The sequence below is a fragment of the Zonotrichia leucophrys genome, chromosome Z, assembly GCF_028769735.1.
Source record: "Zonotrichia leucophrys gambelii isolate GWCS_2022_RI chromosome Z, RI_Zleu_2.0, whole genome shotgun sequence".
Classification (NCBI taxonomy): domain Eukaryota; kingdom Metazoa; phylum Chordata; class Aves; order Passeriformes; family Passerellidae; genus Zonotrichia; species Zonotrichia leucophrys.
The window spans coordinates 8887516-8912851 of NC_088200.1; the positions used below are offsets into that span (position 1 = coordinate 8887516).

General features: G+C 53.2%; 2 protein-coding genes across 3 annotated transcripts; both read right to left on the reverse strand.

The window, feature by feature from the left end:
* Positions 1 to 279: 279 nt before the first annotated feature.
* PIGO (phosphatidylinositol glycan anchor biosynthesis class O) lies at positions 280 to 17398 on the reverse strand. Of its 2 annotated transcripts, XM_064735977.1 has the most exons (11): positions 17285 to 17398; positions 16242 to 16735; positions 14108 to 14251; positions 12887 to 13010; positions 11735 to 11894; positions 10388 to 10561; positions 7035 to 8604; positions 6324 to 6527; positions 5850 to 6052; positions 5014 to 5084; positions 280 to 4387 (listed from the first exon to the last, which is right to left on the reverse strand). In XM_064735977.1, the coding sequence occupies exons 2-11, from the start codon at positions 16732 to 16734 to the stop codon at positions 4267 to 4269; spliced, it is 3264 nt and encodes a 1087-aa protein (XP_064592047.1). In that variant the 5' UTR covers position 16735; positions 17285 to 17398; the 3' UTR covers positions 280 to 4266. The 2 variants fall into 2 exon arrangements, with proteins under 2 accessions (XP_064592047.1, XP_064592048.1); XM_064735978.1 differs by lacking the exons at positions 280 to 4387; positions 5014 to 5084 and having other exon boundaries at positions 5892 to 6056.
* Positions 17399 to 17955: 557 nt separating this feature from the next.
* On the reverse strand, positions 17956 to 25319 carry STOML2 (stomatin like 2). Its single transcript, XM_064735327.1, has 10 exons — positions 25188 to 25319; positions 23367 to 23519; positions 22992 to 23091; positions 21964 to 22022; positions 21608 to 21709; positions 20881 to 21015; positions 19610 to 19754; positions 19236 to 19315; positions 18897 to 19025; positions 17956 to 18225 (listed from the first exon to the last, which is right to left on the reverse strand). Exons 1-10 carry the CDS (start codon positions 25236 to 25238, stop codon positions 18094 to 18096), a joined length of 1086 nt encoding a protein of 361 aa, XP_064591397.1. The 5' UTR covers positions 25239 to 25319; the 3' UTR covers positions 17956 to 18093.
* Positions 25320 to 25336: the final 17 nt, after the last annotated feature.

Genomic DNA, 25336 nt, shown 5'->3' on the forward strand with positions numbered 1-25336 from the left:
AGCCGAGACCCCTATCCTGGGGAGCCTGTTCCAGAGCCTGACCACTCTCCTGGAGAAATCTTTTCCTAAACCCCGAGTCTTGGACCCCAGCTCAACCTAAGCCTCCCCCAACACAGGTGCAGGCCGTTCCCTCGGGTCCTGTTGTTGGTTCCTGCAGAGAAGAGATCGGCGCCTAACCCTCCAGAAGGAAATTATAGATGAAGGTCCCTCTGAAGGAGACCCCAGATGGATTGGGGAGAGGGATGGAACAATGAGGTGCCTGTCATTGGCTTTCACCGTTTTATTTGCAGACATCATTTTCACAGCTGCCCGGAGCCCCGTGCCACCCTTGGACAGCAAATCACACCTCCCCTCTACTCCCGATTAATTAATTATGCAATTTAACACCGGAGCAACCCCTTTCTGGCTGCCTCATGGGGTTGGTCGTGCCATGCCCAGGACGCCAGGCGAACAAGCACAGCCTACTTGCCTGTTTTGGAGGGTTTTTTGAAAAGAAAAAGGCTCTGCTTCCCAGCAGAGACTTGAGCATGGCTTCCACCTTCCAGGTGTAGCTGCTGGATGTGAACGAAAGCATTGACAGCCAGATATGTAGATAACCAGGAAAGTGTAGCACCATGCTGCATGCAGAGCTCCCAGGTTGCTTTCCACAACTGGGTCCATCCCCTTTTTTTTTCCCCCATATGAGGGATTGAGGTACAAAGAGGTTAATAAAAAATAAAACAACAATCTTGCTCCAAGCCACGTGGTGCACTGAGTCAGGGTTCAGAGGAGAGAGCAGGGCTCCCCAGCACTGCTGCTTCCTGAGGGGAAGGGGGTACATGCACACTGGGACTGGGACAGGACCTTGGCATAAAAAAGCAGCCTGAAGAGTTGAGGGAAAACCAGAGAGAGATGGGACAGAGGAATGGCTGTGGGAACAGAGCTGGAACGAGCCCTGGGCTCCCCAAAACAGTGCCATCCCTTAGGATCCGTGTTAGCCCCATGGACCAGAGCTGCAGGTGCTCCCAACACTCACAACTCTTCACAGTGGCCGCAGCTTTTGGTCACTATTTTCCAGGCAGCAAAAGAGACACAATTGAATTTTTGTTCTGTGCCAGGTCCACGGGACACACCATGGGCCTGAGCCAGGGAAGTTTCCCAATGGCTCTCCCCTGCCAAGAAACACATGCACAGCACTTGCAAAGCCCAAAGTGCAGAAAGATTGTGGAGTGCAGGACGAAAAGGTGCTCAGCTGAGCACCCTGTCCCCTGTCACACTCAGCCCAGGGACACAGGGACCAGAAGTTAACTGTCTGGATAACTCATCTAGAGCCAAGTGGGGTCCTATGGCCTCTTTGGAGGCATGTGGGGCAAAACCTCCTCCCCAGCACTCCACATTTCCCAAAGAGCCTTGGTTTGGACTAGGAGGCAACCCCCTCCTGGGGTTTTAGATCAGCAAACACAGCCCTGTCTGCTGTAGCATCAGCAGCATGATCTGCTTCCAAGGTCGCCAGGCCCTAGACTGGCATTAACTCTGTAATCCCCAGCATGGTCAGAAGAATGGCAGCCAAACAATCAGCTTGAGGGCAGCTGAGGAAGGCTGACAAAGACTGAAACAGTCAATGAAACGAAGCAAGAGCATCTCCAGCCCTTGGAAAACTCATCTTCGTGAATCTGAAATCTTTGGTGTAGCAGCCAGCCTGCCGTGTCCGAGCAGCCAGCACTCCATGGCATCTCTGCAGTGACAAGGATGCACTTGCAGCTCTTCCACTGCAAGTTTTGTTCAGTCTCTGGTGAGATAAGTGTGTCCTTTGATGAGGCTACAACTCTGCTGTTCCCTCTGCTCTCCCTGGCCTCCTGGGACCATGAGCCCACACGTGGCAGAGGGGTGGCACAGAGGGGTGAGAAGAGGATTCCCAAGCCCTTTGTGAGTGCTCCAGCCATGAACAGAGGGCATGGGAAGGCTCAGCTGCACTGGAGTGACCAGTGAAAAGAGAAACAAGTCCCAGAGATGGAAGCCAAGGGGCCTGGGTGGCAGCTGTGGGGACATCAGGGGCCAATCCTACACTATCAGCAGCCACAGGGACTTCTGCCAGCACAAATACAGGCAGGCAGAAAGCTTCTGACCAGGTTATGAGGTTGCAACAAGACCAATTTGAGCTCCAACCTTGAGGTTTAGCAATGTGTGTTATCCAGATTAACCTCACATTAAATGAAAATTTACTGGGTAACTGCTACCTCTACCCCTTCCTCCTCCCCATAACCGATGCATCTCTTGTTCCTTCAGAAGCATTTGGCCACCAGGCAGTCAGATTTCAGCAAATAACCTGTTTATAAGGGTGCCTAAGCCCATTTTAATTGTGGTCTGATGCATTCCTGTAGATTTCAGCTTCCCTCACTGTTTGCCACTAGCCCTTCCTTGTGCTAGCACTGGTGTTGTGCATCCAGGCAGTGAGGCAGGCCAGGGTGTGATGCCAGCTACAAACCAGCCCCTGCTTGTGACAGGTGAAATTGGGCAGGACCACAGAGCAGAGGACATGAGAGGCTGAGGTAGCAGGGCACAGCCAGCAGATCAGAAGCAGGCCAGGCAATGGAAACCTATTACAAGAACAGTTTAAGCCTTACTGGAATTGCATCTGAACAACTGAGTAGGCATTTTGCAGGGGTAAAATACAAAATTCCACCTGCCCTCAAGAGCCACAGCAACTGGGCACTTGGGAAAAATGGCAAGAAATGAAATAATGAGAGAGATATTCCCTGGGACTCTGCAGGGCAGAAGAGAAGAAAAGCCTGGAGTTATGCTAACAGTCTGCAGTAAGGAACTCAGACAGGGGCAGTCATGGTGCATGAGTTAAAAATTAATGGGATTGGGCAAATATCATTGCAGAAATCCCAGGCAAGCAGTCCTTGTCTCTTTCCAAAGAGGAAAGAGACAAAAGGTTTCATAGCACCAAGTAATGCCACACAGTGGTTCAGGGCAGTAAGGAATCCCAGTTCCAATGGAAACTGCAGGAGGAATTGAGTTGGGATGTGGCCAGGCACCATGGTCACCACCCTCCACCTGTGCCCATACAGAAAGAAACACCATGCCTCCTGACTGTGAGCAGTCAAGGGCATGTTGGCATAGCTTACTTGCGACATGAAGTCTCACAGAGAATGGCAAGGCCAAGAGGGAGACAAGTCCCAAACATGGGATGATGGATGTGATTGACTGCATCTGGCCCACAGCACCCAGCACACACACACACAGACACCAGAAAGTTAATCCTCTTCCCAAAAGAATTGGTGCCTGCTCCAGGCTTTCAAGTAGCTGCTCTCAGGCTCTGTAGCTCTCACCAAGGCTACTCCTGTAGCTGGGACAGCTACTCCAGCTACTTCCTATTTCCTGCTGGCCAGGCCCAGCATGGGTGTGAGCCCATATTCTGTCACTACATCCTCCTGCATCTTAACTGTTCACAGTAAACAGCCAGCATCCAGCAGCACACAGGCAGGAAGAGATCAAGAGCCTTGGCTGCAACCACCCAGCCCACAGGGACCTGGACAGGTTGAGAACAGAAGTGGAGAATTTCTAGGTCATGCACACAGCTGCCCCTGCTACCACTGGCCCAAGCTAAGCCTGCTGTAGAAGGCAGCCCAGAGCTCTCCCCACTGCACTTCACAGGGCTGAGGGAACCAGGAAAGTGGGACTGAGTGCAGGGCAAGAGAGGCCTCACTACAGAGCAACTGTCTGACGTTACAGAGGAGTAGCTGCCACCGAGGCTCCAGGAACCATCTGCAAGGAACCATGTGCAGTGTGATTCCAGCATGAAAACCGAGCATGTGGAAACAAGTGGGGGCTGTGAGACATTCCCTCTGCTTCCAGCGTCCTCTCCCCTCCTCAGCTGGCTCCATCCCATGAGTCTTTGCACAGTCAAGGTGACACCTTGCTGGCCACTGAAGCCTACCAGCTGCACATCATGGCAGGCATCAGGGAAGTACCAGCAAGATCCCCGTTGGTGTTTCTCCAGAGGAGCACTTCAGGACTCTTGCTTCTTGGGCTCCTGCAGCAGAGTCCTCCTGCTGCCAGCAAAGCCCAGAGTGAGAGCTCTGACCTCCCCTGCAGAGAAACACCATCCCCATGAGGCAGGAGCAGTTGGCTCCAGTCCTTTTGTTCAGCACAGCAGCAGGGAGCTGGGCAGAATCCCTGGCTGCTGTGGGCAGGCACTCGTTTGCTGGGGGCTCGTGTACCCCTGCCAGCCCCAGGGAGGCACGGAGACAAGTGCAGCCTGGGCTCCCCACGCCTCCAGGGCTACCTCAGCCGGAGCTGGCTGAACCAGGTGCTGACGGCACAGTCCACACGCATCACCAGGGAGATCCCCAGCAAGAGGCAGATGCTGCTCACCACAAAGCCCAGCGACTCAAAGAGGAACCTGCAGGCACAACAGATGCAGTTAAGGACACAACAGCCAGCATGACTGCAGAGACAGGCTGCTACCCTCCAGCTGATTGATTTCCCTGACAATGAGAGGCTGGTAGCATCCCACATTCTAAAACGTGAATTACATCCACGCCCCAGCAGTTGCTGCCTGAAACTTGTAAGCCAAACATTCGTCTGATTTAGAGGCCACTCAGGACCCATTGACTCAGGTGGGATTGTGAATCCCCCAGGGGCTGAGGCCACCCTTCACTGACTAGTTCAAAGGTTTGCTAGTTCAGCATTTCTGGTCTGGTATCCTTACCACTTCTGGTAAGGATATTTTATCACTTCTGGTCTGGTATCCTTACCTTCGGCTCTCTGACTACAACATTCTCAGCTTCCAGATGGGCTCTGTGTATCCTTGGAAATTCAGATGAAGAGAAACTTCTAGGCTCTAGCTCAAGTCTAGCTTCTGAATTTCAAGCAGTAGTTAGTTAGGGATATTTCTACTACCAGTACTAGGCAATGAGTCAGAAGATCAATCACAGGGTCTCCTCCAAAATTACTGTCTGTGAACTCTAGTCAAGGTGTCAGGGACATGAGTCTTAATCCAGCATCAGAGCAACTTCTGCGACTTACTTTGGGGCAAAGACCTTCCAAACCATGAGGTGTCTCCTGAGGATCATAGCTGCACAAACACAGGCCAGAAGCTGTGGGGAAGATCATGAAAAACAAATTATAGGTGATTCTGGAGAGTCCTCCTGGACACTATGTTCATATCTGAAGGTGGAACTAAACTGCACGTGCCTGAGAGGCTGGCACAGCACACATCAGGAACGAGCATCCTAAAGAGGACTCCCTTCCATGATGTCCTCAAGTCAGGAAACACAAGCAGCTTGGGGTACATGAAGGCCCTTGTGGGGCCAGGCTAGGGCAGCACAGGGGAGGGCTCACACTGTGGCTAACCTGACCTACTATTTCACTGTGAGGGGCACTGCTTCTTTCTTCCCTTGCACTGTCTCTGGTCTCACAACACAGGAGAATGATTTGAAGAGATAAATCCCAGAAAACTATTCACTTCTTTCACAGGTCTAAAATTTCTGGTGTTTAGCTTCCTAAATCATCACAGCACATATGAAAACCAGAGCTGGTGTGGGATAGGAATGCTAAGGAAGACAGGGAGTAGGATTACAACCCTGCAGCTCCTGAGCAGAGATTGCCACTTCAGACATATGAGTATGAAAAGCATCCTAATCCATATGGCAGCTTCCATGCTGGAGCCCTTCCCAAAGCACAGAGCAAATGGCATAGCTGAGAAGGGACCTGCTCTTCCACCCACAACCAGACACTCCACCCCAGGGCCTGTCTGTGTCCTGGCTGACCCCTTTCTCTCATCAGAGAGCCCCACAGTAATCACAGCACACCAATTTCCTCCTAGACAACCCTTCCCACAGCCACCCTGCCTCTGCCCGTACCTGTGCCCCAAGGACAAAGAGGTACTTCAACCCCAGCCGCAGCAGAGCAGTGGAGAACAACTCTGGAGACTCCCGCAGCCTCATTTCCATCATGTGCTCCTCCACCTCCTGCAGCTCCTCCCGGGACTCCTTCTTGGGCTTCTTCCTCTGTGAGGTGGCCACCTCACACACAAAGGGCCACAGCAGGAGCAGCGGACAGCCAACTACCTCAAGGACAAAGGCACATGAAGTTATCAGAGCCCAGGAGGTGAGGAGCAGTCCAAGCTCTGCCATCCTGCCCTGGATGTGCACGAAGCACATAGCCCAGCTCCAGGCCAGGCTGCTGTGGCCCCACAAGGGGAACAGCAAGGATGCTGTTGCTCAGCTGGTGCTGGAGCCTTTATTACCTCGTGCTCGACCTGCAGAGCCCCAGGTAAGGCACTGCAGTGAGCTGTGTCTGCTCAGGCTCCACAGCCCAGGAAGAAATTTATTTACCTGCAAAGAGGATATGGGAGGCAAAGGTGTTGGCTCCCACCAGGACAGCAGGCAGAAGGTTCGTGCTGTGGTCAAGGTGGAAGCCAACAAAGGCTGCATTCCAGTGGATGGCTGGGAAGATAGGCTGGTGGCCTGTGGAATAGAAGAACTGTGAAGCAGCAAGGAGCCAGGAGATCACTGCATACCACGGCACTGAAAACAGCTCTGAGAGAATAAAAAACAAAAACAGAGGCAGGGGTTGTGGATATCAGCATCAAAGAACAAGATGGATCCATGGTCAAAAAAAGCCTAGTGATCTTTTTTTCCCCAAGTTCCCCTTCCATGCTGGCTCTTTTAAGAGACAGGAAACAGTCCAGCTCCCCCACAGATACAGCAATGGGCCAGCATCCCCTCTGCTGGTGCCACCAGCCTTGCTACTGCACTCTGTCAGCACCAGTGGGGTTAGGTGACTATTCACACCCTGGGAAGAAGAGAGCTCCTGTCCCTGAAACTCCTCCCCCTCCCATGTTCACATCCCTGCTGCACGCATCTTTCTTTTGCTAGAGGATTTATGCAGCTCTAAAAAAGCTAACAGTATCCTGAGGATCAGTGTACCACTCTTTCCCAAGACTATAAACTAGATCCTGCTTCTCCCACTGGAATTAAGGCAAGGTCACCACAGGTTAGCCCAGGTAACACATCCAGTGGTTGCTCTACTGAGCCCAGACTCACCAGCATCTCCAGCAAGGCCTCTGGCACACGTGTGGATGTGCAGCAGCACAAAAGCCTCCACGAAGAGGAGCAGGAAGGCAAAGCTCAGCCGCTCGCTGTGCAGAAGCATCAAGAGGAAGCCCAGCAGGGTGAGGGCTATAACCAGGGCTGCTGAGTACACACTGCCCAGCCCGTACGCTGCAACAGTGGCCCTGCAGCTGCCCCGCTCCAGCCGGCTCTTCTGAGACTCCTGCATCCTCTTGTAGATCTGAGGGATGACGTGGAGGAAGTCGACTTCGGAGCCAGGGACCCCCAGGTAGGGAGTAACAATGGATCCTGCCGACTCCCGTGTGTCCTTTGCAAACACTGTCATGGGATTGCACAGCAGGAGCAGCAGGCCCATGGATGCTAGTCCATAGACAGCCCTGGGAAACACAACAACTGCAACCTGCACCAGCTCCTGCAGCTTGCCAAGAGAGTCATCAGCACTGGAGGCAACGGCCCAGTAGCAGGCAATGCAAAGGACCACCAGTGGGAAACCCCAGCGCACGAAGAGCACGAGGGGGTCCGAGCTGTTCAGGTTGCCATAGTGCCTCAGCCAGCTCTGCACTGCATACACCAGCCCAGCCAGCAAGGCCACGCACAGGAGGTAGAAGAGGTTCTTGGCCCGTGTGTTTTTCAGGCTGGCAAGTGGGGAGAGGAAAACGGAGGGCCGGCACTGAGGGATTTCTTCGCGGCACTGGTGGAAGAAACTGGAGAGGCGCACGCAGACCAGGAGCATGGCCACGAGGCACAGTAGGTACCAGATCTCTCTCCGGTAAGAAGAAACGCCAAGGAGCTGCTGCTTGGGACCTTCTGGCACAGTCAGGTGACCATCCCAGTGGAGCTTCCCTACTAGCAACATCACCAGTGAGGCCAGCAGGAACGGGGCCACCCGTGCCTCGGCCACAACAAAGCTGTCGGAGAACATGGCTCCGCAGCGGAACACCAGAATGCCCATGGGGAAGGCCAGCCCCAGCCATGCTCGCAGCCTCTGCCTGAGGCCACCACTAGCCAAGGGTGGCTGACTGCCTGTCAGACGGGCTCTCTTGAGATGCTGGCCCCACCAGTGCCAGAAAAAACCCAGCTGAGAAGCAGCGGCTGCCCATGACAACACCAGGAGCAGATCCAGCCCGTCCTGGGTGAAAACATGGACCAGCCATAGTAGAGCAGCCCCCACAGGGCCCCAGAAGAGCGGGTACAGGAGGCAGCTGCGACAGAGAGATTGTGAGGATGTGGCCAGCTCTGAGGCCATGTAGCACAGCAAGCAAGAGGAAGCAATAAGGATGCAGCCCCCCACCATACGCAGGGGGTGGAAGCGGGCCCAGGACTGGGTGCACACAGCCCGTGCCTCCCGCAAGTAGCGCTGGAAGCGACTGATGAGGCTTCCCAGCCTCGGCTTGAGCTCCGGAGGCACTGTTGTCCCCTGCACCTGGGTCAGGAGCTGCGTGTGCTCCTCCACAGCACTGGAGAATAGCTCCTGCAGGTGCTGGAGCTGCTCTGCTGGCAGGTCCTGAGCCACCAGCGAGTAGGACTGCAGGAACCGATCCACCTACAGGAGGAAAGACACAGGATCAGACAGCAGCACTGGGAAAACTGGGAATGGGATTCACTGTTTCACGCTGCCCCTTCATAATGGAAACAACCCTGGTTTACCAAACCCTGCCACCCAGGGATGTCACCATCAGGAAACTCAATCTCTCTGCCAAACTGACATCCCTCTCAAGACATACATCCTTAGCGACAGCCATGATGACTCCTGCAGCTACACCTCTGCTAATGCTGTGCAGAGCCCCATAAGGGCTTTTATGGAGTATTTGGCAGCAATAAGGCAAATGTCCTTCAGAAGGCCAAGTCATTGCTATTAAAGACTTGTTAATCTGCCCCATGTTGAGTTTTACAGCTTTGTCTGAGGAAAAACATCACATTAAAGAACTTATAGTGGATGAAACCAAATTGTTTCCCTTTCTTCAATAATAGCACATTGATACACTGCAACATAGTTTTAAGAAAAACTCATTCCTCTTGCTTTCTACTTCAAGACAACATGAAGAGAGGCAGCTACAATCCCAAAGTCATAAAAGAAGTGTTATGGGGCCATTAGCAGGGCAGAGAACCTGCACACACATCCATCTGCTTAGATCTCTCCAGTCCTGAATTGCATCTGTAACTTCACACACCTTCCATTTGCCTCAGAGCACAATCAGAATCAGTCTGCCCCTGCCCATGGACGGCACACACATGCACTGGCTCTCTCACAGGCCTCCCTGGAATGCCACAGCTTCTCCAACACCACTATTATCGAGCCAGAAACCTCCTCAAACAATGAGTGCAAATATTTAAACAGGCACAACTTGATAATGCTAATTCCTAACAAATGATGATTGATATCCTCAGGGATTAATGGATGCTAACACACAGTGTGATCTTTAAATGTCAGAGCACTCTGCTGCTCTATAATTACAAAGCTGAGTATTTCTGTCTTCCCATCAGCAATCATTGTCTCCAGATCCTCACGGGCTTGCACCAGGGATATCCAACTGGCACTCCAAGGAGCTGGTTGGGGACTGGAGGAATTATTCCTGTGCTCCCAGCAATCCAGAGTCCCTCGAAGGCAGAGTGGCCCTTAGCTGAGATGCATGCCTTGCAATGCCTGTGGCAAAGCTGGCTCTGTAGCAAGACCAGTCACAACAGATGGCCTCACATCATCCACAGAGGGTCTCACTTAGCCTGCCCCACTGCCTAGCTTCTTTCATACCTGATGTAGAGACTCTCATTCAAATTTTGTCAACGTGCTCCTGGGGTTCTGTATTTTGTTGCACTTTGTGTAAATTGCTCCTTCAGTATCCTACCTCAGGATACTGAAGGATATCCTATTAACTGTTGCATGGTTATTTTTTTTATTTGGTCTTTCATTACTGTTTTCATTCTTCCACTAATCTAGAATAGTTTTTTTGTTAACACTGTTTCTCCTTCAGCATGAAAATCTTGACTTTTACTTTCAAATCTCCAATCACAACACTTGCCTCTGGTCATCTTCAGACTTGAGGAATCATCATCCCCTATTACTTAATCCACTTCTGACCATCTGGGTCCAGCCACCCTCCACCTTCCCAGACAGTATTTTCCATACCACAGCACTAAACAGGTGGCTCTCATTTCTCTTTAGGGATGATGGGGCTGTCTTTTACTTGAGCAAACACTGCAAGGATGCAAGTTCCCCATGAAGATAACAGCATGTCACCATCTCACCTCCACCAAACAGAAGAGGTTTGTGTTTAAAAACCCATTCCTTCTCCCCTTCAGTTCAATGGCAGGCTTACCACAGGTCATACCTGCTTGGCATTGATGTGATAGACTGAGAGCTGCTGCAAGGCTGCAGACACAGCGTCACTGTCCCCAGCGAACAGCTCGGCCATCACCTCCCCAATATTACTGTAGGGGATGGGCACCCCCAGCAGTAGGGCCACAGTGGGCACCAGATTCACTTGGGGAATGGTTTCAGGCTCCTGGAGAGACAGGGGAGAAATAAGAAATTCAGACAGAACACAGCAATGCAGCTTTTCACTCATTTGAGAAGACAGTGGGGAAGACATCCCTGTTCAAAGGTGAATCCAGGCAGTGGCACAGCTCTACTCTCCCCAGGGGTCCTCTGGTGAGAAGCATGCCTGTTGGGAGCTGCAGGTTGATGGAGAAGGCACTGGCTGTCCAACAGCTCACCTGGCCCCACACAAGCACCCCTCACAGCTGTAGTGACCTGAACATGTATTCCAAACACTTCAGTCCTCTGCATGCTGTGTCAGCCCTTTCACTGCCCTCTAGAGACCAGGTGACAAACCTCCCACTCCTCTCAGTCAAGGTGAAAAGGCTGGAAAGCAGCACCATGGAAAGAGACCTGGAGGTCCTGGTTGATGGAAAGATGAATGTCAGCCAGCAGTGCCCTGGCAGCCAGGAGGGCCAGCCCTGTCCTGTGGGGCATCAGGCAGGGAATCAACAGCTGGGCAAGGGAGGGGCTTGTCTGCTCTGCTCTGCACTGGGGTGGCCTCAAGGGCTGGGGGCAGTTTTAGACACCAGGATATAAGAAAGATGTTAAGTTATTAGGAAGCACCCAAATGACAGCCAAGAGCTGATGAATGGTCTGGAGGGTAAGCTGAGTGAGGAGTGGCTGAAGTCATTTGGTCTGTTCAGTTGGGAGAAGAGGAGGCTGAGGGGAGACCTCCTGGTGGTTCTTCAACATCCTAACAAGGGGAAGAAGAGGGTTAGGCACTGATCTCTTATCTGTGGTAACCAGTGACAGAACCTGAAGGAGTGGCCTGAAGTTGTGTCGGGAGAAATTTAGGTTGGATAGCAGGAAAAGGTTCTTCATCCAGGGGATGGCTGGGTACTGCAACAGGCTCCCCAAGGAAGTGGGCACAGCACCAAGCCCAACAGAGTTCAGGATGTGTTTGGACAATGCTCTTAGGAACATGGTATGACCCCTGGGAGTGTCCTGTGCATGGTCAGGAGTTAGACTTGATGATCCTGATGTGTCTCTTCCAACTCAGCTTACTCCATGATTCTATGACAGACTCCCCATCCCTCTCAGTCTAAAAAATCCCAGTCAAACTGTTACTCTGTGTAATCCCAGGATGCAGTTTCCAGGCACCAAATCGGGCAGGGATACCTAAGAGTCAACTCCTTACCTCTGGAGGGCCACTGCCAAACAGGGGTGTCCTGCTGTACACAAACAGTGCTGCATTGACTTCCTTCTCGCTGTCGCCACCATGGTCTCCAGTTTCTGTCATGCCGTGGTCCCCAGCCACCAGAAGAAGAGTGTCATTCCCCAGGTGATCCACTAAGGACCTGCCACCGAGATAAGGAAAGTCAACTCCTCCCCGGGCAAGGGCCCCAGTAGCCTAGGTGGAAGAGGATATCTCTCCAGGATATCTTGCCTGCCCCACAGAGGTGAAGCTCACAAACAGATATGAGCAAAACTAAACAGTGATGCAGAACTGTAAGAAGCCAGAGTCCAGGGTGTTTTAAATTGTTACTTTAAAGCCAAACTGAAAATTCAGAGCTCTTAAGACAGAGTGGACTGATCTTGCTTGGATCCCCAGCAAACAGAGCTGTCAGGGATCGTGTCAAAATGCAATTCAGAAGAAAGGCTCCTGAAAAAAAAGAAATTTTAGGCTGCTTCTATTTGGGTCATGTATCATGCTATGTGGGACATCTCCTACTTCAAAGGAAAAAAGCAGGGATTAGTCTCTGAAGGATGCAGTAGGTATGACACAGTATATGCTGCACTCTCAGATACAGCAGGGAAAGTTCCCAACTCCTTCTAGCAGCAAAACTTTAAAGCAGCCCTAAGAATCAAAACCTGCAGCATTTTGGGCTGAGACACATCTGCACAACTGAAATTTCTGTATCCCATCCTGCCCTCTGTCTCGAAGGTACAGCTCATGGTTCTGTATAATAAATGCAGCAGCACTCATTAGCTAGTCAGGGTCCTCCACCTGCTACTCATGTTAGCCAGACCTCAGTGGGACAATCTCCATGTTAAAGATGGGAAGAGAGAGGCTCAGTTACACTGCAGCTGCACTATCTCATGGCTTGTAGAGAAGCAAGATCTGAGTGCAGCCTTACTTAAGAAACCAAACCTCTCAACACTCATCTATGCAAGCAATACTGCCCATATCTGGGGTTCCAGCTGCTGCTGGCCAAAGCTGTTTTCCATGTTAACAGGCTCAGTAAGCATTCCCTGCTGCCCTCTGCATCTGTCAATTCCCTGGGAAGATCTCACCAGCCTGGCTGAAGGAAGAGGCCAGCTAGCAAAGCCTCAGTGCCACCCTGATCACCTGAGCATCTCATTCATCTGGGTGAGCTTCTTTGCCATCTCAGGGTGGTCGGGTCCGTGTTTGTGCCCACAGTGGTCCACGCCAAGGAAGTGAGCAATCAGCACATCCCACTCACCGCTGTCCACTGCAGAACAAAAGCAAACTTATCATGCACCAGCCTGGAATTCTGAGACTGGATCCTCCTGCCAGAATTTCCCAGTTGCCTCAGGATATTGCGGTTCTTCACCTCCTGCCACTGTCACTGCCAGCTCTTGAGGAAATGCATGCAGGTTTTAAATAAGGCATATTCTTGGCCAGAGGTTCCTGGGTGCAACGGCACAGGGACCTCAAAGCCTTGCAAACATCCCAGGATCCCTGGCGTTTTCTCCCCATCCCTCAGGAAGGGAACAGTATAATGTCACCCAAGTCATCTTGAACTTACCTCAAGACTAAGCTGAAACAAAGGAATGCTCAGAAAAAGGAGAACCCAGAATTCCCATCCTTCCCTGGAGATATTTTAGGTTCAACCCATCAATGTGCCCCTCTGCATCCGAGGACATGGGCATGACACACCAACACAGTCCCTAGTTAGAAAGTTACCCTGGCCTCTCCCCTCTGCTTCAGGGTCTTGACACATGAAAACCAACATATTTAAAGTTAAATTATGACTTGTAGATCTCACACAAGGCACACAGGCTTTCCTGTGAAAGGCCACTGCACCCCTGATGTGCATATGTTCAGACACAGAAAAACGAAAGAGCATGTCCCTTGGCCCCAGCGCCTCAGGGAGGTGGAAAACACCTACCTCAGGCTTCATCTTCTTCCCATGACTAGGAAGCACCAATGCTTTGCTGAGAGCAGTGCTGTGTCTCAGGCCCCTAACTTGTCTTTTGCCCAGAGTATTGTGTGCCTGCCTAGGCAGCCACATGGCAAAGGTAAGGTGCTCCCCTGCCTCCATCCTGCCAGTGTATTTTGTAAGACAGACGTAGAAGTCTAACCTCATCCCAAAAAGCTGAATTCTGTCCCAGACAGAGGAAAGGCATCTACAGAAATGGTCTGTGGGCTCCAAGAACCAGCTTATCTGTGGAAATCCAGCTAGAGCACTGTAATCCTAGGGCAGCAGTGTGTAACTGCCCGGTGCTTCTTTGTAACAGAAAAAATCCTCCAGCCCTACCTTGAATTTGCAGTAGGACTATACATCAGGTCAAGGTTTACACATGGCCTGGTGAAAGAGCTACTTACCAGTTGGGTAGAGATGCTGCAGGATCCCATCATCCACAGTGTGAAGATCCTTCACGTTAAAAGAAGGGAAGAAATAGGAACGGAAGAACTTCTTTGGGAAGAGTCCTTCCCACGTGTCATCACCCATGAAGACCACTCTCCTTCCTGAGCCAGAGAGAAAGGAACCAGTGAGCGATGAAGCCCTCCTAGGTTGTGCTGTTACCACAACAATACAAAGATCCTGAGCAGATCCAGGTCAGGATCTGGAGCAATTGCTCCTCTCTAACCCACACTCAAAATCAAAATTTTCACTAAAAGAAGACCATCTGTCTGTAAATTACTTTGAATACAGGGAGGGACCAGCGCATGAGTATCTGTAAGCCAGTAAGTGCTCCCCACACCAAAGCCACTGCATAACTTCAGGACTTATTGCTGACCTGACCCATCACCCCTGCAGAAAGACTCCTGGGCCACCACAACACAGCTGGGTGCACAGGGTGACCCCTGAACACATCTGGGTGCACAGGGTGCAGCCTGAAGCAGACAAAGCCTCACCCAAGGCCTGTGACCCCACGGCGAAACGCAAGGCAGCAGATGATGGAGTAGAAGATGTAGTCCTGAGCTCTGGCTTTTAAACACAATGGTGATGGTGTTCCAGACATGGAAAAGAGAAGGCAAAAGCACTGATGCTTCTCTCTGTGCTTGCTCTCCTTGCCCTGCCTGCCATCAGCCAGCTCTGTTTCCACAGAGCATCTTCAGCCTGGGAGCAAGGAACCTTTTTCTCTGAGACTGCTACTCTGCCACAGGATATGCTGTGATCATCATTCTGCCTCAGATGATCCACTGCATTTGCCCACCTTGCTCACACAAAATCACATTGCCTTAGCCCACTCTGAGCCCTGGGAGGAAGTCTCTCCAGGTAACGAACCGCTGTGGCCTGTCCTCTCCCCTCTACTCCATTATCCCACCATAACAAGCCCTTTACAGCTGCACTGAGCACCCCCAGCAGCACCAAACCACGATGAAAATGGGATGAGGTTGCTGCCTCACGGCTGCAGGCAGCTGTCCAGGCAGGCTGGCTGCCTGAGGGACACCCCCACAGCACCACCTGGCACACCTGGCACCACCTGGCTCCTCCCCTGTCACGTGCCTCACACAGCACAACCTTGGCATTACTGGGGGTGACCTTGGGACAAACACCACCAGTGCAGCCACTTTCACCTGCTTTCTCATCATCTTTGAACATGATGAAGATGAAGTCACGGTCACAGTTACTTCTCACTCCCAAAGCAAGTTGGCAATGCCCTGCCTGCCTGCCTGCCTGACGCTGCCTGAGGTAACTGTCATTAAGCAGGGAGAAAGAATCAGCTCACAGGGGGGATCTGTTGTAAGGAATGCCCTTCCCAGGGAGAAACTAATCAATGTTTGGAATACAAGTTAAACTGAACAGACGTTTGCACGTGCCCTGTTCCAGAGGGCTGCTGCCCTGCCCACAGTCACAGCATGTTCAGAGGTTGGAAAGAACCTTAAAGATCATCCAGTTTCAAGCCCCTTCCCATGGGCAGGAACACTTCCCACTAGATCAGGTTGTTCAAAGCTTTATTCAGTGTGGCCTTGAACACTGCAGGGATGAGCCATCCACAACCTTCCTGGGAATCCTGTTCCAGTGTGTCAACACCCTCACAGTAAAGAAATACTTTTTAATATCTAATTTAAACTTCTCTGTCAATTTATACCCATTGTTCTTCATTCTATCACTACAGTTCCTCTCTGTCACTTTGTACCCATTGTTCTTCATTCTATCACTACAGTTCCTGACAAAGAATTCATTTCTAGCTTCTCTGTAGGCCCCCTTCAGGGACTGGAAGCCTGCTATGAGGCTGCAACACAACCTTCTCTTCCTCAGGCCAAACAGCCCCAGTCACAGAATCATCAATGTTGAAAGAGACCTTCAAAACCATCCAATCCAATTATACACCCACCACTATAAACCCTAAACCACACCGTCCAGCACAAGGTATAAAAGCCTCTTAAGCACCTCCAGGGATGGTGACTCCACCATCTCCCTGGGCAACCTATTCCTGTGCCTGTGAAAAAAAGTGTTTTTATATCCAGCCTGAAGCTCCCCTGCCTGAGCTAAAGGCCAGGAACTCACCGTTTTGCACCAGCTGTGCCAGCAGGTTGTCCTCCTGGATGGCGTAGGAGGCAAAGTTGCTGCCCACGTCGATGAAGGTGGGCAGGGAGCCGGTGGTGAGGCCCTTGATGCGCTGCATGGTGGCCGTGGGGGGGTCGGCTCGGAAGCGGTAGAGCCGGGCATGGCGGGGCTGGGAGGTGGCCAGCTGGTGCAGCACACCCAGCTTGTTCTCGTAGGGCAGCGGGCTGGCCTTGGCAGGGTCAAAGCGGGCAAACTCAAAATGGAGGGCATCGATGATGACGAGCACGGCCTTGGAAAAGCGTTGGGGAGCCCAGCAGGAGCCTGGCGGGAGGCTCTGCCTCTCCCAAAGCGGAGGCACGAGTGGGTCTGAGCAGGAACTGCTGCTGGCAAGCTCGATCCGGGTGAGCAGGAAGCCGCTCATGAAGAGCCCGATACCAGCAAAAAAGAGAAAGCAAACCCAGGCCAGGAAAAGCACCACTGGCCACCGCTGCATCCTAGAGGGAATGATAGGCAGGCTCAGTCCCCAGCGGCTCTACCTGGGCACGCACCTACCAGCGCCCAACCCTGGCCCGGCACCGCTCCCTCCCTACCAGCGCCCAACCCTGGCCCGGCACCGCTCCCTCCCTACCAGCGCCCAACCCTGGCCCAGCACCTCCCACACCCGCCTGTCTCGGAGTAATCCCGATCAGCCTGCCTTGACTTTACTTGGTCGCACTCCGTGTCCGGCAACTGCCCCACGCACTTCCTTATATCCCCTCCTGAACGGGAGCCGAGTCCTGCTCCCTCCCGACTGCCCAGCACCCTCTCGACACCCCTTGCCCTTCGCCGGTATCCCCATCCCCTTCCCGACACTCCATTCCCCTTCACACATCCCCATTCCCCTTCACACACCCCCAGTCCCTCTCCTGCACCCCCGACTCCCGGTCCGCCACTTCACACTCGCGCCACCCTTGTGTCCCCCGCGCCCCAGACTCCCCTCCCGGCCCCCCAGCCCCTCACAGCCCCTTTCTGAGCCCCCGGACCCCGCTCCCGTCCCGTCCCACCTGCGGCTCCCGGCGCCCGTCGCTCCCGGAAGCGCCGCGTGTGGCGCCGACCATGCTGGAGTGGCACGGCGAGGAGCGGCGTGGGGGCGGCAGCGCCCCCTGGCGGACAGGATGTCCCAGCGCGCCTCCCCGCAGCCGAGGCACATTCAATGGCAAAGTGTTGTTTTAATTAATCAAGTAATTAATTAATCGACAGAGGCGCTTCCCGCCCTGTGCTGTGAGGAGCTGTGGAGAACGCACAGTCACGCACTGTAGGACAGCTTCTGGGAGCTGACAGAGGAGGGGATGATGAGAGCAGCTCACACTCCCAGAGAGGTGATGCACTGGGAGGGAGATCCTTTGTAAGAGTGAGGTCCTCAAATTCACAGGATCATAAAATGGTTTGGGTTGGAAAGGTACCTTAAAGATCATCTAGTTCCAACCCCTTTTCTGTGAGTAGGGACACCCTCAACGAGACCAGGCTGCTCAGAGCCTGATCCACAACTTCCCAGAACAACCTGTGCCAGTGCCTCACCACCCTCACAGGAAGAATTTTTTCATTATATCTAATTTTTCACTCTTGTATGTCACTGCATGTCCATGGGAGATCCCAGCAGGAGCCTGTTGAGGAGGGATGATCCCCCTTTGGGATCGAATGCTGGGGTCAGGCACCCAAGCACAAGAGAACATGCTGCAGCAGCACTGTTACCATTTATTACATGATTTAAATCCAATACAAAATAGGGACTAAGGGAACAAGAGCGGCTGCCTGCAGCAGAACAGGACTGCTGGCAGGCCTCAGGAGAGGGTATGAGATCCTTCCAGCCCTGTTAGCTGGAGCTGCCCTGTTCTGCCTTCAGCACCTCCGTGGCAGAAGAGTGGGAGTCCTCGTGGGCTGGAGGCATCTCATCTTGGGTCTTCACAGCTTGTGGCTTGGTCAGTGTGGTGTAGATCCCCAGGGCCTGGAGGGAATTACAGAGTCATAAGGAGGGAAGGAAAAGAGGGGGCCAGGCCGCAGCATGGTGCCCTCTTCACCTCCCTGGAGCAAGATTCACTTGGGTGAGAGCAAGAACTGCTTGGGCTGGAAGGGGCCTTTAAAGATCCTTTTTCACACCCCTCCACACCCCACACTGGAGTAGGTTGCTGAGAGCCTCTTTCCACCTGATCAGAACATCAGGACAGGGCATCCACAGCTTCTCTGGGCAACCTTGCCAGGGCCTCATTATCCTCATAGGGAAGAATTTCTTTCTAAAATCTAATCTCAACCTACTAATTCAGTTTAAAGCCATTCCTCATCCTATGGTCTAAGCATCTCTGCACCTTCCTTCAGAGCCCCTTCTAGGTACTGGAAAGTATTACAATGTCTCTCTGGAGCCTTCTCTTCCCCAGGCTGAACAATCCAAATTCTCTCAGCCTTTCCTCACAGCAGAGCTGTTCCATCCCTCTGATCATCTTGATGGTCTCCTCTGTGCTGGCTCCAGCAGGTCCCTGTGGTTCCTGTGCTGGGAGCCCAGGGCTGGATGCAGTGCTCCAGGTGGGTCTCAGCAAAGCAGAGCAGAGGGGCAGAATCCCCTCCCTGCCCTGCTGCCCACGGGGCTCTGGGTGCAGCCCAGGACACGTGGGCTGCACTGACCTGTGCGACCATGTTGGTGACATCGCCGGTGTTGGCGGGCAGCAGAACGGTGTTGGAGTCTTTGGCAATCTTGGAGAAAGCGTTCACGTACTGCTCCGCCACAGACAGGGAGGCAGCAGCATTGCCGTGCTGGGGACACAGAGACAAGTCACATGCCACCAACAGCTCATCCCTGCCTGCCTCCCCAGCCCACGCCAGTCCAGCAAAGCCCCTCACTCTCTGCTGCTGCCGAAGGTGCCAGGGAGTGTCCAGGAGAAAGCCAGGTGCCACCCTGCGCGCAGTTTGACCTCCCCCACTGCCAGCACCAAAGCAGCGGCTGCTCCAGGTAGCCATACTCACCTGCTGTGCCAGAGCAGCTGCTAGGAGCTGAATTGCCTCTGCCTTGGCTCTGGCCTTGACCAGCATGGCGTTGGCTTCTCCTGCAATGAACCACAGCAGGGTGCACATCAGTCACAAGAAAGCACTTGCAAGGACCGAATCCCTACCATTTCAGGGAGTGAATCAAGACAATTTCAATGCATGCATGGTTGTCTTTTCCCCAACAGCAGCACTGCCAGGGTAGCAACATCAACTGGAGCTGAGCCTGAGGCCCCAGCAGGGAAGGATCAGAGAGGCTGAGGAAGCCTGGCTCACAGTAACACATTCTCTCCCCTGTAGCACCACCCCTCAGTCTAGAGGGCTACAGAAACCCACGCTTTAGCCCCAGGCAGTACCAGCAGCTTTGTTGATTTGTTCGGCCTTCTCAGCTTCTGATGCCAAGATCTGGGCCTGCTTCTGGCCTTCAGCCACGTTGATAGCTGATTCCCTTGTCCCCTCTGACTCCAGCACTGTTGCTCGCTTCCGTCGTTCTGCCTCCACCTGGGAACACAGGTCAGACACAAGCCTGCCATGGCTGTGCTGGGGAAATCCCATCTGTGGGGCAAGGACATGCTCCTCTGTTCTGCTGGGGGAAGCATGGCTTAGCAAAGCATGAAAATACAGCTACAGAACACTGTGTGGTCTCGGGTAAGGTTGGTTCTGCTCCTCATGCCACACAGCCCTTCCAAACCCCATTCCCACCTAAGTTGCTTCCCCCTCCTCCTTTTCCAGCCCAAATATCTGGTGTCCAGCTTTTCTCAAGGGGAGAACTTCAGCTCTGAGATTTGCTTCTCCACAGCGCCCAGTAGGGATTTTAAAGGGACCTGGCAGGGCTTGTTATGTGGCAGGCAGGTGCCACTACTACAAAAATTATGACAGGAGTTACTTAATCAGCAGCTGTATGTCTGCAGCCAAAGTGCCCTCCTGATGTAAGGGCTGGGTGCTGCCAGCTCTGGACAGGTAACAATAATAAACCATAGCCTGTATCAGCAATAGTGTGGCCAGCAGGACCAGGAATGTGATAATGTCCTTGTACTCAGCACTGGTGAGGCCACGCTTTGAGTCCTGTGTCCAGTTCTAGGCACCTCAAGAGGGACATTGAGCTGCTGGAGCATCCACAGAAGAGCAATGGAACTGGGGAAGATTTGGAGCACAAGTCTGATGAGGAGCCATTGAGAGAGCTGGGGTTGTTTAGTCTGGACAAGAGGAGACAAGGTCCTGAGAGGAGACCTTATCACTCTCTACAACTACCTGGAAGGAGGTTACAGTCACACAGGGGGTGGCCTCTTCTCCCAGGTAGTCAGCAACAGGATGAGAGGACATACTCTCAAGGAACACAAGGGGAGGTTTAGGTTGGACATTAGGAAGAACTTCTTCACAGAAAGGGTGATTAGACACTGGAATGGGCTACCAGAGAAGTGGCACTGATACTGTTCATGGAGATCTTTAAGCAAAGACTGGACACTGCACTTGATGCCATGGTCTGGTTGACAAGGTAGCGTTTGATCATAGGGTGGACTTGATGATCTGAAGTATTTTCCAACATTACTGATTCTGTGATTCTGTAATGCAACATGGAAGAGGAGGCTTCCCTCTTGTTCCAGACCTCTCTCCCAGAGAGCCTCACCTGCATCTGCATGGACTCCTTCACACGTGGGGGCACATGAATGTCCTTGATCTCGTAGCGCAGACACCGGATGCCCCAGCAGTCTGAAGCCTGGTTGATGGCATCCACGATGCTGGCATTGAGGGACTCCCGCTCCTGGATGGCACAAAAGAAATGGCAGAGAGCATGAGAGAGGTGTCAGGAAGGAAACAGACACCTCCCTCAGAGGCCAAGCTCTGCCAGAAAAAAAAACACCTCCACAGGTTTCAGGAAGCGTTAGGTGCTTCCAGCAGCTGTGGAAGGGGTCACCATCCCTAGGGAGAGCAGTGCTCCACACTGAAGCCTCTAGGATATAACATTTGGTGTACATCTGGATACAAGAGAATGCCACTAACTCCAGTTTCTTCCCAGCAAGTGTAGTACAAGGATTACAGTACCCCATGACACAGGTCAGGGATATTCATCACTGGGGCTGAGTAAAGAATCACTGACTCAAGAAAGGCAGCTGGACCAGCTGGGTCTGGACACATACCACCCATCATCCCCTCCAAATAACCCAGGGCAGGGCAAAAAATAGCTCCTGTTAAAAAAACAACTGAAAGAAGACCCATCTCCAAGGATTTACCAATAGGTCAACTGAAACAGAAGCAATAAGCTCTCTAAGCAAAGGGCATTTTGATGTTAAGCACATCAGCCCGGCCATGCAGGCTGTCCTGGGATTTTGGGAGACACTGTCTCCCCGGCTCACCCGGAAGACTCTGTCAAGGGAAAGTTTGCCAAGTTCAGATCTCATGGTAGTCTGGGCCAGCTGGGTCACTGCGTACTCAGGATCTTCCACCCCATAGCTGGCCTGAAGAGCAGAAGCACAAAACAGAGTGGATAGGGATGCCAAGAGGGATGCTGAACAAGACAGGAGAAACAAACAGCGCTAAAGCAAGAAACCTGCCAGACACCCCTGCTGAAAACACGGAGTCTGGAGCCTTGGGAAGAGTCAGAGTGCTCAGCCCACCTGCCAGGCAGGACACAGAGGGCTGGAGCACACATTTTGGGAAGCAGGGAGCGGGCAGAGCCAAGAGAAAGGTGCCCAAGGGGCAGGGATGGTACCTTGTAGGGATCCATAACCCGCAAGTAGAGCACACCATCAATCTGCAGGGTGACGTTATCTGTCAGGAGAGAACAACAGAACCTGTTGACTGAAGCAGCACAAATAAGACACAGAAACCCCCCTCTTCCACAGCACAGCTGGGCAGGCTCATCCTTTTTCACCCTGACAGAGCTGCAGGGCACTGAAGAGGATTGGCTGAAATAGATCTTCTTATCTAAAGGCTTTGCAAAAAGGACCTTACGTTCCCTGGACAACAGTGTGATGTTTTAATACACAACAGGTCTTGATTTTCCCAACAGAAGCATTTCACACTGTAGCTCTTGTAAATAAAGACTTAAGGAGGAAAAAACCAAAATAAACCACTTAAAACTGGAAATATAACAGAGCTGTCCATTAACATCACATCCACTAACCTGTTCTAAAATGGTTTTAACAGAAACAGAATTTTCTTTTGTGGTTCAATACAGAAAAACACCTGAAAAATTTCTGGTAAGGTGCATTCAACTCAGGAAGAAGGGGCAGCTGCAGCCCAGAGAGAGCAGATGGAACTTCCTAGGCTGCCCCCACTCACATCAACAGCCTTCCAGTACCTAAAGAGAGCTGGAGAGGGCCTTTTCACATGGATATGGAGGAACGGAACAAGGGGGAATGGCCTTAAGATAATGGAGGACAGACTTAGAGTAGATGTTAGGACAAAGTTCTTTACTGTGAGAGTGGTGATGCACTGAAGTAAGCTGCCCAGAGAAGCTGTGGATACCGCATCCCTGGAAGTGTTCAAGGTCAGGCTGGACAGGGCTTTGAGCAGCCCAGCCGAGTGGAATGTGTCCCCTGTCCATGGTATGGGGGCTGGAACGAGACAAATTTTAAAGTCCTTTCTAACCCAAATCATTCAGTGATCTTGTGATTTTATGGCCAAGGGACAGGGCTGAGTGCAGGAGCTTGGGACAATTCCACTCATCCTCATTGTCCCTTGCTCACCCCAGATGCAGCAGAAGGGAAGGGGCAGGACACGGAAGCTGTTCCTCACCCAGTGTGACAGCTGACTGCTCTGGGACATTAATGACGATTTCTTTGAGACTCTGGACATAGCGAATCCGATCCAGGAGAGGGATGAGGAAGTTTAGACCCTGGAAAAGGGTGGGATTAGATGGCTGATAGAGTAGAGAGAGTCATGCAAACAAAGCCCATGCCACACACTGCAAACATGTTTTACACACAAGGAATTTCAGTTACTCAGTGCTTTTAACACCCCACCAAGGAAAATTACTCCACAGGCAGCCAAAAGGATTTCGGCCCGGGAAACTGAGCCCACCACCCCTCTTGGATCCTCGTGCAAAGGACGCGCCTCACTACAGCTTTAGGAACCTGCTGAATCCAGAAGGTGAGAAAAGCTGCTCCTTACAGGCTCGAGGATTCGGTGGAACTTGCCCATCCTCTCCACCACCCAGGCCTCCTGCTGTGGCACAAAGAGCACCCCGATGTTCATGGGCAGCCCGGAGTTCCAGCGGCACGGAGCTGGGGCCAGCCGTGCCGCACGCTTCAGCTGCTGGGAATGCTGAGGGAAGGACACGGAGCAGGGCTGAGACCAGCTGCTGGCACCTCAGAGCCCAGCTCCACACCTAATACCCCCTCTGGGCTCTGACCAGGAGACCAGGGCAGGAAACAATGCCCCAAACAAGCCTATGCTGTAAGGGTGCTCCCACAGGGATGAGGCCTGGTGGCAGGGACAGTCTTCTCCACTGGTGCAGGGGGCTCACTCTCATGCCAGAGCTTTCTGCACGTCTCCACTCCTCTCTCATCCACCCTGGAGTGGGGAATAAAGCCTCCCTCCAACCATAAGGCCAATGAAGGGGTGTGCATGTGGGTCTCTCCTGCTCCACTCAGCCCCTATAACCCATTCAGGCCCACTCCCCCACCTCTGTCCCTGGCCACCCCATTCCAACAACCTGTTCCTCCAAAGTTCTGGGTGCCTCCAGGGCTTCCCACAAAGGGCTATTCTGTCCGACCATTCCCTCACCCTTCTCCCCATGGACCCTCACTCACACAGCTTCCCAACCCAGCTCACATCTCCACAGCCCCACACATACACTTCTCCTACAACCCAGACCCCCTTCACCACTCCCCATGTTCAGCCACCCCCCTCTGGCCCTCCCCATACCCATTTGTCCACAGCCTCCTTTACAATGCCCTCCCTGTACCCCAATCCCTGCCTAGTTCACCCCCACAATCCCAGCACTTCTGCAGACCCCCAAACCCCCCCATAGAGCCCTCTCTCTCAGTCCCCCTCATACCTCGACTTGTCCTCTGCACCCCTCCTCCTCACACCTCCTTCTCTGCCCGGCCCCTCTCCATGCACGGTGTCCCCTAAACCCTCAACACCACCACCCCACTGAACCCCACCTCCTGAGTCACTTCCTCACTCATTTGGCCTCTGCACTACACTCCTCTCTCTCCTTACTCTCTACCCCTGTGCATCCCCCTGCCCACACCCCAGCTCTTCCCAGCCCCAAACACTCCGCCACTGACCAGCCTCCCTCTCTATAACCGTCTGTTCTCTACATCATCTCCCCGCCCTTCACTTCTACTCCTGCCCGGCTCTCCCCAGTCACCCCGCTGCCCCTGCTCAATCCCCAAACGCAGTGCCCACCGCACCGCGCCCCTTCCCCCGTCCCTGCCCAGCTCTCCCCACCGAGCCCCCACACCGCCAGCCCTTCACCCCAAACATCGACACCGAGCTCCCCCCCGACTCTCTTTCAGCCACCCGTACCCATTTATTTATTTCACCCCGCCATACCCACACAGTTCTATTCCTGCCCAGCTCCTCACCACCACTCCGGCGTCTTCCCGGAGCCCCAACACCACAGACCGCCTCAATCTCTCGAAACCCATTTGCCCACAGCCCCCTGTGACCCCGTACCCCCAATCCCTGCACAGCTCCTCACCTCCTTCTCGGACCCGCGAAACCACCACCGCCACTGAACCCCACCTGCGACTCCCGTGCCCGTCCGTCCTCTGTGTGTCCTCTCACCGCTTTACCCCATCCCCGCCCAGTTCCCCCTCAGCACTTCTCAAACCCCCAACACCATTCCCCTCATGCCAGTGCCCCCAGTCCAATCCCTTCTCCCGGCCCCTCCAGCATCCGCTACCCGGACCTTCTCCACGTGGGCACTCTCGAACGAGGAGTTCTCCCCGTTCCCTCCCCTCCCGCCCTCGTTCCCCGCACCTGCAGCAGCCCGAGGCCGGGCCGGGCCCGGATCCCCGCCCGCGACAGCATCGCCCCTTCCGCCCGCCCCACTCGGCGCCGCCGCTCCACACTCCCGGAAGGCCCCTGCGCCGCGCCGCTTCCGGCTGCGCCGCCCGGATCGGTCCCTC

Excerpts from the sequence above, each read along its gene's own strand:
- PIGO (XM_064735977.1), bottom strand. The coding sequence starts at position 16,734 with ATGCAGCGGTGGCCAGTGGTGCTTTTCCTGGCCTGGGTTTGCTTTCTC. Across the intron at positions 13,011-14,107 it reads GCAGCATCTCTACCCAACTG|TGGACAGCGGTGAGTGGGAT; the intron begins GTAAGTAGCTCT and ends TTTGTTCTGCAG. Across the intron at positions 11,895-12,886 it reads CAGATGAATGAGATGCTCAG|GTCCTTAGTGGATCACCTGG; the intron begins GTGATCAGGGTG and ends TCTCGGTGGCAG.
- STOML2 (XM_064735327.1), bottom strand. The coding sequence starts at position 25,238 with ATGCTGTCGCGGGCGGGGATCCGGGCCCGGCCCGGCCTCGGGCTGCTG. Across the intron at positions 23,520-25,187 it reads CCGGCCTCGGGCTGCTGCAG|CATTCCCAGCAGCTGAAGCG; the intron begins GTGCGGGGAACG and ends TCCTTCCCTCAG. Across the intron at positions 21,710-21,963 it reads GGGTTATGGATCCCTACAAG|GCCAGCTATGGGGTGGAAGA; the intron begins GTACCATCCCTG and ends TCTGCTCTTCAG.